Source organism: Anomalospiza imberbis, chromosome 3 (genome assembly GCF_031753505.1).
Source record: "Anomalospiza imberbis isolate Cuckoo-Finch-1a 21T00152 chromosome 3, ASM3175350v1, whole genome shotgun sequence".
Classification (NCBI taxonomy): Eukaryota; Metazoa; Chordata; class Aves; order Passeriformes; family Viduidae; genus Anomalospiza; species Anomalospiza imberbis.
In genome coordinates this window covers 20,185,266-20,199,263 of record NC_089683.1, presented here as the reverse complement: position 1 = coordinate 20,199,263, position 13,998 = coordinate 20,185,266, and the positions used below count along the sequence as shown (strand labels likewise).

At 40.0% G+C, this 13,998-nt stretch overlaps 1 protein-coding gene across 2 annotated transcripts; it reads right to left on the bottom strand.

The window, feature by feature from the left end:
* Nucleotides 1-13,669, bottom strand: ALKAL2 (ALK and LTK ligand 2). 2 transcript variants are annotated; one of them, XM_068183617.1, is made up of 6 exons: nt 13,369-13,667; nt 12,215-12,541; nt 9,827-9,880; nt 9,636-9,716; nt 7,190-7,256; nt 1-674 (listed from the first exon to the last, which is right to left on the bottom strand). In XM_068183617.1, exons 2-5 carry the CDS (start codon nt 12,495-12,497, stop codon nt 7,192-7,194), a joined length of 483 nt encoding a protein of 160 aa, XP_068039718.1. In that variant the 5' UTR covers nt 12,498-12,541; nt 13,369-13,667; the 3' UTR covers nt 1-674; nt 7,190-7,191. The 2 variants fall into 2 exon arrangements, with proteins under 2 accessions (XP_068039718.1, XP_068039719.1); XM_068183618.1 differs by lacking the exon at nt 1-674 and adding an exon at nt 4,877-5,229 and having other exon boundaries at nt 13,369-13,669.
* Nucleotides 13,670-13,998: the final 329 nt, after the last annotated feature.

The window sequence follows — 13,998 nt, the reverse complement described above, 5'->3', positions numbered from 1 at the left end:
TTAATACCAAACACTTTATTTACTTATGCTTGTTATTTACAGTATTTACATATTGCACGTTCGCTGGAATGTTTTATACATTTATTATATAAAGTAAATTAATGGCAGCTTGTGTTTGTGTACAAAATCCATGCTCCACTGTCCCAAAAAGTATATCTACTTGGAATAACATTCCTGTTTGTCATGCAGTTTGTACTCCAGGGTACAATGTGACCCCAATGCTAGTCTGTTTTAACCAAACTTTTAAAAAATTGCATAAGCATGAAGGATATCAGGTGACCACAACTACTGTGGAGTAGATCTTTAGTAGTTCTAGATATACAAACAAACATTCCTTAAAACTGTAGAATTAAGCAACAGAACATGAATTTTCTTGGTGAAATATTTGTGTTTACATAATTTTTGGCAGCATTACACATCAATTGTAGTGTGTTTTTAAGTATGGAGCATTAAGTACTACTGGCACTAACACTACTGCAAAGAATGTCAATCTGCAAACTGTTGATGCCATACAAAATGCATGTTAAAAGAATTATGGGAAGTAGTCTGTCAATCTGCAAAAATAAATCTCTTGTTCACAATGGAATTTGCTAAAAGGTAGTAAGTTCTGTTTTCCTGTTGGTTTCCAAGGCACTTCTCTTGGTTCTTGGTGTTCCTTGTTGTGGTAATAACATCTGGTGGATCAAAAGAAAGAAGAAATTGCCTGTCATCATTTTTATACTCACATACATGTGAGAATGTGTTTATCACCATGAAAATAGTAAATAAAATTGGAGAATTCAGTAATAACTTTGCAAAGATTAGTAGTGAACTTTAGATTTACCTCAATTCATATCAGCCTGACTGTAACATTAATGCTTTCTTTGTTAATCGACGCTAAAATTCTGGAAAACATAATTTTTTCTGATGGTTCATTTTTGATAGACACTAGGTAAATTCAGTTCTACCTATCAAAAATGTGCTCATAGTTAATCTGTTCCAATGACTGCATCTGTGAAGTCAAGAAATGAATAAACCTCAGGAATAGCATTAACAGATTGCAAAATGCTGTCTAAATGCCTTGGTGTCAGGAGCTGTTCATGGTGTGTCCAGTTTAAAGGATCTCGGAAGAATTTGATATTTTATTGGGCCCTTTTGTGAAGAAACTTGGATTCATATAAACAAGGAAACAAATAGAAGTAACTTTTTAAGAGTTGGTTGTCTAACTATAGCCTCTGGAACATGCACTGAGCCACCAGAAACTAAGCAGGAGCTGCAGTGGTCTAATTTGCTGCCTGAAGTCTTCCAGGAGAGCACCTTGGAATGAAATCACAGTCATGCCTATGACACTGATATTGAAATCACCAATACAAAATTACAGGTTTCCCCATTGCTTATGTATGTATTTTGTCTCTATTCTAGAAATGTTGATTCAAAAGCTGAGCAGTGAAGATTTTCACAACCTTACTCCCCCACACCTTTAAAGCTTGTAAGAAAATGTAGTGCAACTGCACATACAAATATCTAGAAGTCTATCCTCTTCTAGACAGGTGAGCACTGAATGTTGCAAGTCTGTCCACCCAGTTTCAAGCGTTTCTATGCCTGTTGTTGTTCTTATTTAGAAAAAAAAATGTACATTTTTTTCAGTTAGCAGGAACTACACAGTGAAAGACTCTTACGTGCAAACAGACCTAGATGAAGCTTTGGTGTCTTACAGCCATCAGAAATTGGTGGCGGAGATAAAAACCAGTGATAATCTGATACTAGAATTCTGCTGATGATATTTTTCACAGTTAAAACTTCCATATTGTCTGTATGAACATAGCTGTCTTCCCCATGATCAGTGTGAATTCTCTTATACTCTGAGCTTCTCTACATTTTCTACTGCTTAAGTATAATTTGTAATTGAATCATTTGTATGCAAAGTCAGTTGGACTTGACATAATCCATTGAAAATCAAGCTATTGGTGCATACAGAAATACTTGTTAATAGTATTTAAACATTTAGTTTTGCAATTTTTGAAAGCTATTAGAAAATGTAATAATGTTACAGAAAATCTTAATGCAATCTAGGGCTTTTTTCTGGCTTTGCAGATAGGACAATTACTTTTTTTTTTTTTTTAATATCCTTCCTTAGAGGGGGAAACTGATGTAAATTTTTCTTGTCTTGCATTTTCATCTAGCTTATTTTCTGTATGTATGCTCCTACTGTTCCCTATTTAAATTATGATGTTAAAAAGTGATGTTTAGAAGAAATTAACATGCTTTTGGTTTGATCAGTGTGTGGTACAATCTGTAAGTTAAATACTGAAAATGTAATTAAAACTTTTTTCTTTACTAATGTGAATATGCATCTCACTGGGGAAGAAAAAGAGTGGTTAGGATGCTCATTCGTCATCTCATCTACACCTGCGTTTGTATGGGTAACTTGACAGTTTTGTATCAGCTAAATCACAGTTTTCTAAACCCCTGGCATTTTCAGAAACCCTTGAATACACCTGAGGTTTTTAGCATTGATAAATCTGTTCTACTTTTTAATTTTTTTTTATTTCATATAGTCTGTTATATGCATCAGTCTAGGAATATTGGGGTGGAACTTAGCTGAAGGATGATGGGTAGTCTTAGTGGAGATCCTGAATGCAATTTGACTACAGCCTCTGTTGAGAACGTAGGTAACTATACAACCCCCCAGCCAATTGTGCTGATTTTTAAAAGCACAAATGAAAGCTATTGTAAAGGCATATTACAGCTTTCCAAATTTGATTCTGGTTATTACCTATGCATGATGATAAACTCTGTAAGAAAAAGCTAATCTATATGAGAAGAATTTAGTTGTTTAAATATCAATATAAACTTCAAAATACTGTGCCAGTAGGATTTTGTAGCAGAACCTCCTCATGCTTACATTAAAAAAAATCTCTTCCCAAGTGTGCACACCCAGGTGGAATTCTGCTGTAATGTGATCACAGAGATCCATGCACTGAAGATTATGAAGCTCTGAATGTTCTATCTGGTGCTAGTCACAGTCATCTCACTACAAGGAAAACTGTGAGCTGCCCTTTAATAAACCTGGACGATGTATTACTAGTAACCATGCACACTGGCTGTCTTTTTAACTCAAAGCAATAGTTCTGAGAAAAGTCTTAAATTCGTTAACTTGGGAACCAATTCCTGGCATCATGAAGAGGTGATTGAACATGCCCTGAGCAGCAGTATAAAAGAGATCAAGCTATACTTCCTAGAAAAAAAAATAGGCCTTCACTGAATAATACACAATCATCTCATCTTAATTTCACCTTCACTTTTATGGAATTCAAGTGTCTGACATTTCAATGCACTTGATGTTACTCTGAGAAAGCAGCAGTCTAAGGGAGAATGCAATTAAGGGCTGTAGTTTCCATTGTTACAAAATATTTGAAGCAAAATGCAAGTGCCCAAATATCTTGCTTTAAGAATAATTTGAAAAAATGGATATATAATATGGTGTATAGGAATGGGATATTTAGTGGAGAATTTTAAGTTTTCAACTTTATTTTCAGCATTTGTCCCATTCATTACTAGTATGGCCAATACATCTTGTGGAGATTACACAGATTTTTTGGAGTTCCAAAGGAAATTTCAGTTTTAAGCTTATTATGAATTTTGCAACAAATATTTGACCGGTATGTACAAATATTAATTATTGGCATCTGCATCTTAAGGGAACAAGCAACTGATAGATTTCTTTAATACACTTTTTATAATATATAAACCTCATTTTCTCTGCGTAGCCTGAGACTCCAACTACTTGCACCAGTCTTGTATTTATTAGTGTGGAAGTGTGTAATTAGTTTTACTTTATTTGAAATAACTGTAGATACTTTCAAAGTTTTTAAAACCCTATTAATATTTGTCAGTACAAAAATTAGATGAAATCGTCAAAAGAGAAGTATGCAGTAAGATGTGATAATGCAGTTCTTAGTCCCTGTACTTCTTGTCATAGTGCAAGGAGTTTTAAAATAAGTTATGAGATCAGTGCTGGCCTCTAGCAAACACGTACAGAACAGGTAATCGAAAAGGGATGGAGCACCAACAGTAGCACCTGCACTTTTCAAACTCAAGTAGTAAAATCTGTATGACTGTAGCCAAAGTGGCTGTGACAAATGCTGTCAAAGGGGTTTTCAGATTCATCACTATCTGTCACCAGAACTGCTCATGATCTGAATTGTGAACTTTATTAAGGTGAAGACTTTGGGAATCAAGTGCTCCTGGCATCTCTTACCTACTGCAGATATGGACAACATAACAGTTGTGGGATGTATTTGCATGGAGTGGAGCAAAGCAAGCATGGAACATGGGAGCTACTAGGAAGCTGGCAGAAGAAAAAGGCTGAAGAACAGAACAAAAAAAAGAAACATCAAGGACAGGACTCTAGCACAGCTGTGTTGACCGTGAGAAGGGGTAACAGAATAAAATTAATTAGAGATGGTGCTCGTGGCAGCCAGGGAATACAGCCTGACTGAAAAAAAAAAAAAAAACCAAAAAACCAACAAACAAAAGGACTACTGAGAGATGTGATAATACAAATCTGCTGCTCTGGCTTCACTCATGCAATCTCAACAAGTTGAAGGGCTGTTACTGGGTCCCTGCATTGCTCATGTCTGTAGGACAGGCAGAAAGGGAACACACACTCTAAAAAAAAGAGAAGATGGAGCTCAGTTACCTATGTATAGGATACATGAGAAAAAGTTAAGGCTCCACAAGGCACCATAAACACACATCTGCCCATACAGATATGTGTTGTGACAGTAATATGTCTGACTCCTGTTTTCATATATTATTTTCTTGTTTGATATTAGCTCTGAGTTTCAATGTCTTGTGTGCTTTAAAGCTCTGCTAGTCCAAAATGCACTGTAAGTACAAATAAAAATAAATTTGTATTTTTTCTTCTCTCCAAATTGATCTTTAAACATCGATTGATGTCCACAGATTTGAAAAATCCAACAAAACTACTAGTTTACCAAAGTAATAGTCCATCTATAGCACAGCCCACTTATAAACCTGCTATGAAACAAAAATCAGATACTGAACAAAACAGGAAACCTAATTTGGTTCACACAAATTGAACTGATGCAGTGGAAAAGCCTTGAGGAGAAAAGAGGCTTAATCTTACAGAGACACCTTTGCATCTCCAAATGTATGTGGTAGAGGATAGTCTTTCCTTTCTGCTAAGTGAGGCTGCTTAAGGAGTCTACCACCACTGATTTTTGTCTACGTGAATAAAAGAATTGGAAAGTTATTGCTGACATTGAAATATGTTGAGCAAAGTTGTTTGAGAGGTAGATATTTTTAAATAGACTCCCAGCCTGAGATGTGAACTACTTTAGTTGCTATTCCTTCATATTACAATTTCATGTTTACATGGCAGGTTGTTAAGATACAGATAAAATTTTCTAAACAAAGGGAAAAATAATTTCACACTCTGATGCATCTACTTATTATAATATTATTCACCTATTTGCAAAGTTACACAAATTAAGTCTCATTTATCCAGACTGGATATAGAGAATGACTTGTAGAAACTTTTTGTGAAATTGAATAGCTCCATCAGATCTTCCTGCAGCCATGTTTTCTTTAGATTAAATAATCCAAATTCCTGTAACTGTTCTTGTATACTGAGTTTTCTAAGCCTTTGGTCATGCACGTTGCTCTTCTTTGGACTCATACAAGGACCCATATGTCTTCAAGTGAGGTGCCCTGAATTAAATACTGTATTCCAGTAACTGTGTCAGGAGTTTCATAAACAATGATTCTACTTATACATTCCAGTATTGTTTGACTTTCTTCAAGTGTAACACTGCTGACTTGCTTAGTTTACAATCCACAACAACCTCTGTTTTCAACAGCACTATCTAACTAGTCACCAAATTCCATGTATTTCTGCAGCTGAATAATCCTACAGGACTTCATAATTCTGCTCTTTATCTGTTATCCTGGTTTTAGACTATTTGGTTTATTTTCTAAGATTATTTTTAATTTCAAGGTTGTACTGTATCATGGTTGCTTGTCCTATAATACTGAAATACATGAATACAGTATTCTACTACCCAAGTTATTAATGAAAATACTGAACAATATCAAACCCATAATGAAGCTGTGTGACAGTGGCCAGTACCTTTTTCCAGTTTTGACAATCAAGCACTAAAAACTTACTTATGTATCTTTTCCTAGTAATTTTTACATTTATCTTGATCCTAATTCTCCAGCTTGGTTGTGAGAGTGAAGTACAAAACAGTGTCAATGCTTAAAATAAAATAAAGTAAAATGCTTAATATTTATTACTTTTCTCACTGATTCCTTCCACAAGATGTGTATTTTGTCACAGAGTTAAAGCATCTTGGTTTGACAGCATTTGTTACTGACAAATCTACATGGTTATTATTTATCCCTTTGTCCAAGATCACATTTTGTCTCAGGTGAAGGTTGAGGAAAGAATGTAAATTAGTCTATCTGTATTCTTATGTTACAGCTCTCTACAGATAGTTTGTGAGTCATTTTTTGGTTTGGTTGATTGGCTTTTGTTTTTATTTTGGTGCATGATTAAATTTCCCAAGTATTTATGGGAAATAGAGGCCCATCTAGGCAAAGAAGGAGGGAATTAACTTCTAGACATGAGAGGTGTACACAAGGAAATCCCACAAAGTCCAAATAGCTTGAAGATAGTTTATCAATGCTACTATCAATTCATTTTAACTGAATTACTATAAGAGCACCTGTGACCTATCTGCATTTGTAAAGCTTTGATGTGTATAGCTGTGTATATATTAACTCACACTACTGAGTACAGCACACATCTACAGCTGCACACATAAAAGGGCGGCTGCTGCTGCCGATACAGGCAATTGTGTACTGAGTAAACTCTTGAAAAATAAGCCACAGCTGTTGTGTTTTGTTCTGTAACAACAAATTCACTATCTGCTAACAGTATGCTGCTATAAATAATCCACAGATGATGCACATGGACGTTTATGTAATGACTTCCAGTAGGGGGTACCCTTTCCTTAATGCCAAAATTTGCCAGATTAAGCCAGTTACTTCAAATCTTCTGGGAGGGGAACACCTTATCTAAAGGACAGTTGTTATTATACTCCCATGAATTTTCATGTATGAAACACAACATCTGCTGCTTTGCTATGCAGTGGAATGTCATTTCTGCTAAGAAAAAGCTTACCTTTATCCTTCCATGCATATAGGGCTTACTGCCAATCGAGTAAGAAGCCTGGCACATCTTTTATAGTCTGTATGAAAAAAAAGCATGACTAGATTACCAAAGTAATCAAATTTGCTTTTAAAAATCAAAATTGTTTTCAGTGTGCAAATTAGTGTCATAGCAAAGTTCAATGAATACCTTAGTTTGCAACAGAATAGAAATCAACTGCTTTGACTTAAAGTGGAATGTGTAAAAATTGGGTAATAGCTAAAAGCCATGTCTAATGGCACGTCTAACTATGCAACTGACTTCTGCACGTGTTCTATCTGTAAACAAACAGTATGAAAGTGCTTGGAGGCTCTCCAAGTGTATGTATAAAAATTTATACATCTGTGTCTGTGCTTCCGTGCAGGATCTAAATATGTGACTCCAGTATTTCCATATTTGAGAAAGAATAAATAGTGCTCATCCACCTTTGAAATCCAGCTTCAATGAGCAAATCTGTCAACTTAAAATTAAGTAACACCACTCTCCAATAAATTTTCTTCCTTGGAACTCTCTTAAATTAGACAAATAATATCTTCTATTCATACAAATCTTAAGTCCAGCCCAAGTAGATGACCACACCATAAACATTCATAGGAGCATGAAGTTTCATCTTGAAACTAGTAAAAATGTTTTTTTCCATGGAAGTCCTATTGTTAGTTGTTCATATTTTAGGTACCTTCAACTTTTTGATGCATTCATAGCAAGACACAGTACCAATGCAAAACTAAATAAATTATTCAAAAGGGTTTTTTTTTTTATTTTCATTTACATGAAAAACTGAAAGCAAATATTGTGGAAGTTGGTTATGGACAGATAGAAAAGTAAATTATTTTTCAGGTACCAATGCTACTACACTGTACAAAGTACTAGAAAGTATGCCAACACAATGCATTTGTACTGGCTATCACCACACTGCAGCATCAGAGACACTTTTATTTCTTTGCTGTTTGGCCTTCAGATTTCTACACACAAGGAACAGTATAATTTGCAGTCAGGATATTATCAAAAAGTAACATAGTTCTGTGCATGAAGAATTATAGCAGGCTGTTCGTCTCATTTTCCTGGAAAGTTACTTTAAAGAGATGATAGTCAAGCCAGCCCAGTAGGTGATGTTCACTTCTGTTACGCATTATTTAAGAGTAACTACATCAAATGTTTTCTGGGGATGAAATGTTAACAATCCCAACTCACAGCACAGTTATGGTATTGCTGCCACTCATACAAATTATTCTCCATTATCCAGACAGTATGTTGGTGGATATGTCACCTGTCAGGAGGTAAAGGCTAATTTAGAGCCTTTAAGGCCAACTAGTTTTTAGCTTCACAGCTTGGAGTACTCATTAGTGCTGAGCCAAATGATGTTTGTGTTGTGATCCTTATGAAAAAGGGAATATGGACATTGCTTGTTCAGAACAGACAAGTTATGAACAACTTACATCTCCACCCATGTAAACAGAGTGTGACCTGCTTACCTGTCATTTAGAAATCCTTGTCTTTCCAAGGAATTCTTGACCTGAAGCCTTACAAATAGAGAAAATGTCCACAATTCTTACCAAATATGCCTTTAAAATGCACTGGGCTGAAGTATTTATTAATACTAGAAACTTGGAATCTGTAACTCTTGTTTCTATTCCCAGCTCTGCTACTGACCCAACTGGTTGACCTCAGACAAGTAAAATAAAGTGTGCTTCCATTCTGAAAAGGCTGTACTAAAATAGCATCTCCTTACTCAACAGGTCCATCTCAGTATGAATCTGGAGTCGCATCTACTGACTGATAAATGTCAGTGTTTGATTTTTATTTAATTCTCTGTGCTGCTGTGCTGCCAACAGTGAAGAGGTATCATAAGCGTTTTTTTATTAGTTGTATCCATCAGCACTTTTTTTTTTCCTAAGCTAATAAGTTATACTTTTATAATTCACTGAAGACAAGTGTTGCAAAGATTCATTGTCAACATCACTGGTAGATTGGTAGCTGAATAGTCAAAATAGAAAATGTCTATAAAATGTGTCCTACATAAATAATCAATGAAAAGTAAATAACCCCACAGGGATTTGTGATCTTGTCTTGAATTTACAGCACTAAAAATTAAATATGAGATTATTTGTGAGACAAGTCATGTTCCTATGAAAAGCAAACACATGGTTTGGAACCCATGAGGCAAATACATCAGTACCTAAGGGTGCAGTGTTTACACACAGTGCATTTGCAATGAGAAAGTTTTATTTCCAGTTTCATCTCTGTAATGCTGACGCTGTTCTAGCAAAGCTGTAGAGAATACTTAGTACATTTTAGAGCAGTCCAATTTTTTCTTTGCAGGGAATGCATTCTGACACTGTATCACTACTGATACTTGACAGAACTAATAAATTTTAGAGTTTCTTCTCATTTTAGGGAAGTGCCTGCTTTTGTTACTTACATGCTGGGATGGTACAGTCCCTCGTATTGTGATAAAGCCGATGAAAGTGTTTGCTACATTTTGGGCTAAAGTAGAGTGGACCTGAAAGATAAAGAAAAAATAAGTTATGAATCAGCACAGCTCACAAGTAGAGCAGTGTAGCTTATGGTATGTATGTCAAATATGGATACCAATGCAAAATTAAAACATACCTGTTAAATGCTTCAAGAACTTTTCTTTCATCCTCAGATCTCTGGGAACTATTTCTGTGGGACAGAAAAAAGAATAGTGTTACTCTGCTGTACTGGACCTATGCTTGCCAAGCAAAATATGAGAATAGGGAATACTCTGTCCAGCAACATCACCACTATGTCTTGACAGGTGCACAGAGGCCGAAAGTCCTTTGCATACAGTAGGCCAAATTGCAAGCAGTCACTTTACATAGGGAGACCTTGTAAAATGCTCTGTGAAACACAGTACTGATGGAACAAGGTCTGTTAGGTGAGAAATCAATAATGACAATGGCTATAAACTAAGAGTCAGGTTTTAGCTCTCTATGAACTACATTATCAAGTTTACCTAGATTTAAATTCTTTCCTATTACATGAGTGATAAAGACTCAACGATATATTCCAGTCTGGGGTTGTGTCTTCTAATCCTCTTATGCAAATGTAACCACTATTCTGTTCCAGGTATGTCTGTAGAAGCACTGTTCTACTGTAATCATGAAACTGGATTGATCTACTTACAGGAATATTCCCTCCCTCCCCCAGTTGTAAATAAAATTCACAGGAAATTATTCCAAGCAAATTGCTCTCTTCTGGCTCCCTATGTTTGTGGTTTACCGCCTTGTGTTTTGTGTTCAGCAGATGGCAAAATGAAACTAGTTTACTGAAATCCATTTTAGCCCTAACCCCTGCTTGTGACTTCCTGATTTACAGCTATCTTTGATTGCTTTCCGTTACAAACTCTATGCTGATGGCTTAGTGCTGATTGTGTATGATACACTATATGGTGCTTTATTTACTTGACCATGAATGCCTGAGCAACCTTTTTCATTCCCCTGGCACCTCTTATCAGATATAAAGCAGAGAGCATTTCCATCCAGATCTGATTCACTTGTGAATTTAGACACTTCTCGAAAGTCATTCTTCATTTACTTCTAACTTTAGTCAGTGTAAGTAAAATTGACCTTATCCTATTTGACCTAATTATGTCATGAAGAGCATTAAAAACACACATGCTTCACTCAGAAACCTCCCATGGGACAAGCTCACTAGGAAAGTGATGCCAAAACTGAAATGAAAGACTCTAACTAGTAGTTCCTTTTCAGAGTTGCTGGGAGAAACTCCATAATAATAACAGAATGAAAAATCCTGCTTTGAAATCAGTAACACTACTACCAACTACTCTGCTCTGAAGCAGGATTATTAATTTTGTAGATAACTGTTCTACACGAACCAGATGTTTCACACCAACAGGGTGACCAAAAACTATGCCTACATTCCAAGATGAGATTTAGAGTTGTGCACATCACAGTTCCCTGCTTAGTCTGGCCTCTTTGACTCTTCAACATTTGTAAAACAAAATGTTCTCTCCTGTGTTGATCTTAAGGAGAACAGAATTGTCTTCCTCTGTGTATTCATTAATCATCCAAATAGAGAAGCAACATCTTCATGACAACCACCAATAAATACAAATTATGAGGATATTTGAGTATGACTGAGAATGACAAAAAGGTACAATGAAGCTTTAAAAGATCAATAAAGACAAAATAAATAGCATACTATCAAAATGAAAGCCAGTTTGGGAAAAGTTGAGTAGATATTTGCTGGAAAATATTCAGAAAGTCACTTTCAGTTGGAGGGGTCAGATGAGCAGCAGTAATGCCACAGGGGCTTGGGAGTGACAGGGAACACTAAATTAGACATGGCAGCAGGAGAAACTAAATCAAGTTTCAACTGAGCGCACAGAAGTGTATCACCAAACTAAGCTGGTTAGAGAGGAGCCAATCAAACGAGCAGAAGGATGACTGCAGGAGTTCCCCAAAGTGGTCACAGCCTGCACAGTGACAGAGGAGTACTGCCTCAGTTCCCTGGTATTTCAAAGGTGCTACCTCTGGAGTACAAAAGGAACTAAAAAGCAGGGTGAACAGTTCAGTGAAGCCGAGCTGCAGGGAAGACTTCTATATGTAAGATCTTTTAAGGACATCCTACAGTCCTTCAGGAGAATTCTTGCTAGGGTTATTTCCAGGAAACACTTAAACCAAGCACATAATAATAAGTGGTAACCTTCCAGGAAAAGTTTTCATCCCTTGTTTCTTTGATCTCAGCCCATTTAAGTATTTTCCCATACGATTAGGTTTTGTTCAAAGCCACAGGAAGTTGGACTTTCAGTTGAGTTCATTACCCAGAGAGTAAAAGACTCTGAGAGATGAATGGAGGTTTTCTATTCCAAATTTGCCATCTGTGTCTGTTTCTGATACCGAAGGGAATCTGCAGGTACTTCGAGTGGTGAATTCTTAATACAAAATTAGTAACCTGATGCACTATATTATTCACCGAGGCATCCTAGGGGAAAAAAAATGGACCGTGACTTACCAACTCTCTGCTCGTCCTGGTACCCTCCATAGTCAGCCACTTCCCTTCGATCCAAGTTATAGTCATGCTTGGAGAAGTACTGCATCCCACTGTCCTTCTCCAAGTGGTACCTTTTCAGTTCCTGAATGATCTCCATTATGAGATTTAAGAGACTTTGCTTGTCCTTCAAATCTGTGGAGTCTGTTTTTTCTTTGCAGTATCCTGCTGAGAGCATTAAGAGTACAAGCCCCAGCAGCCCAGAAGACCTCAGTCCACTCATTGCAGTCCGACCTGAAGAGTGCATGAGGGGATGAAGGACCCGCTGCTTATGTGAGGTCTCCTGTTTCACTGGAAGAGAAAATTGGGGGTGGGTCGAAAGTGGGGAGACTCGTGGGGGTGAAATCGGAAACACTAGCGGAGGAAAGAGCGGCGACCGCTTGGCAGGTTACACAAGGCGGGGCACAGACTGCTCCGGGCTGCGGGGGCTGTCGGAGCGGGACGGGGCGGGGGCCCGCGGGGCTCCGCCGCTGACCCGCGCCCCACGGCGGGCAGAGCCGCCCAGCGCCGCGGGCAGCGCGGCCCGGCCTCCCCGCAGCCGCCGCCGCGCCCCGCAGGAGGGCGGGGAGCGGGGCCAGCCTGGGGTGCCCCGACGGAGCAGATCCCCGGCCGGGACGGGCGTTCCGCCCCGCCTCTCCCCGCCCCGCCGCGGAGCGGAGGAGCACGGAAGAGGGGCGACAACTTTCCCCGAAGTTTCTGCCGGAGAGCCGCGACAGCTGTCCCCAGTCTCGCTGCGGGCCTCCGCGCCCGGGCTGCGGGCAGGAGCGGCGGGACGGGAGGTGCGCGGCTGGGGGGCAACCGGCAGGGCCAGGGTACAGCACCGCCAGTCTCCCGTTTTTCTGTCCCTTTCCCCGCTCCCCTTCCCTGCAGGAGCAGCGGCCAGCATCATGCCCGGAGCCGCTCGCCTTCGGACGACTGACCACCCCTCACACACGGCCGCTCCGTGCGGCGGCTCTGCCCTGCCAGCCCTGGCGGGGTCCGGCGGTGGCCGCTCCCGCCCGCGGGCTGTCACCGGTCCCGCTGCACGCAGCGCTTCGGCCCGGCGGGGCGGGAGGGATGGGGGCGTGGGGAGGGAGACAGAGGGGAAGGAGGGTGCTGGCGCTCGCCGGCCGCTTTACCTGTGACTCCGTCCCAGACGCCGAGGTGTCTTCCCCGCGGGAGCCGCTCCCCGGACGGCAGCAGCCCGCGAACGGTAGGGAGTCCGAGTATTCCGCGGCTGGCCCGCCCGCCCCCCTCCCGTCCCTGCGCTCCCGCCGTATCCACAAACTACTCCATCGCCGCCAACCCCAGCGCAGCCGCTTATATAGGCTATAGGATGGACATGAGACGGCAGATAGTATCGACTTGGAAGTGGGTGGAAAACAATAAAAGTCCACTTGGCAACCTCGGGAGCGTCGCTGCTTGCACAAGCCCCCCCTTCCCGCCCTCTCTCCCCTCCCGCCCCGGTCCCCCCCGTCCCTCCCCCTGCTCGGTTCTCTCGGGCAGGGCTCAGTCACTCCTTCGCCGCTCTCCGACGTAAGGAGACGGTCCCAAGTGTGTGTTTGGAGTGGGAGGGGGCGGCGGCGGGAAGATGAGGACGGGGGGGGGGGTGGGTGGGGGGCGCGCATCGCCCGAGCCTTTAATTAGAACCGCGCTGAAGAGCCACTGAAATATTGATGTCCCTGGCACAGCTCTCGTCAGGCGGGTCCCCGGCCCGCGGCCGCAGCCCCGCGGGAGGCGGGCGGGGAAGCCGCCTGTTTACCGGGAAC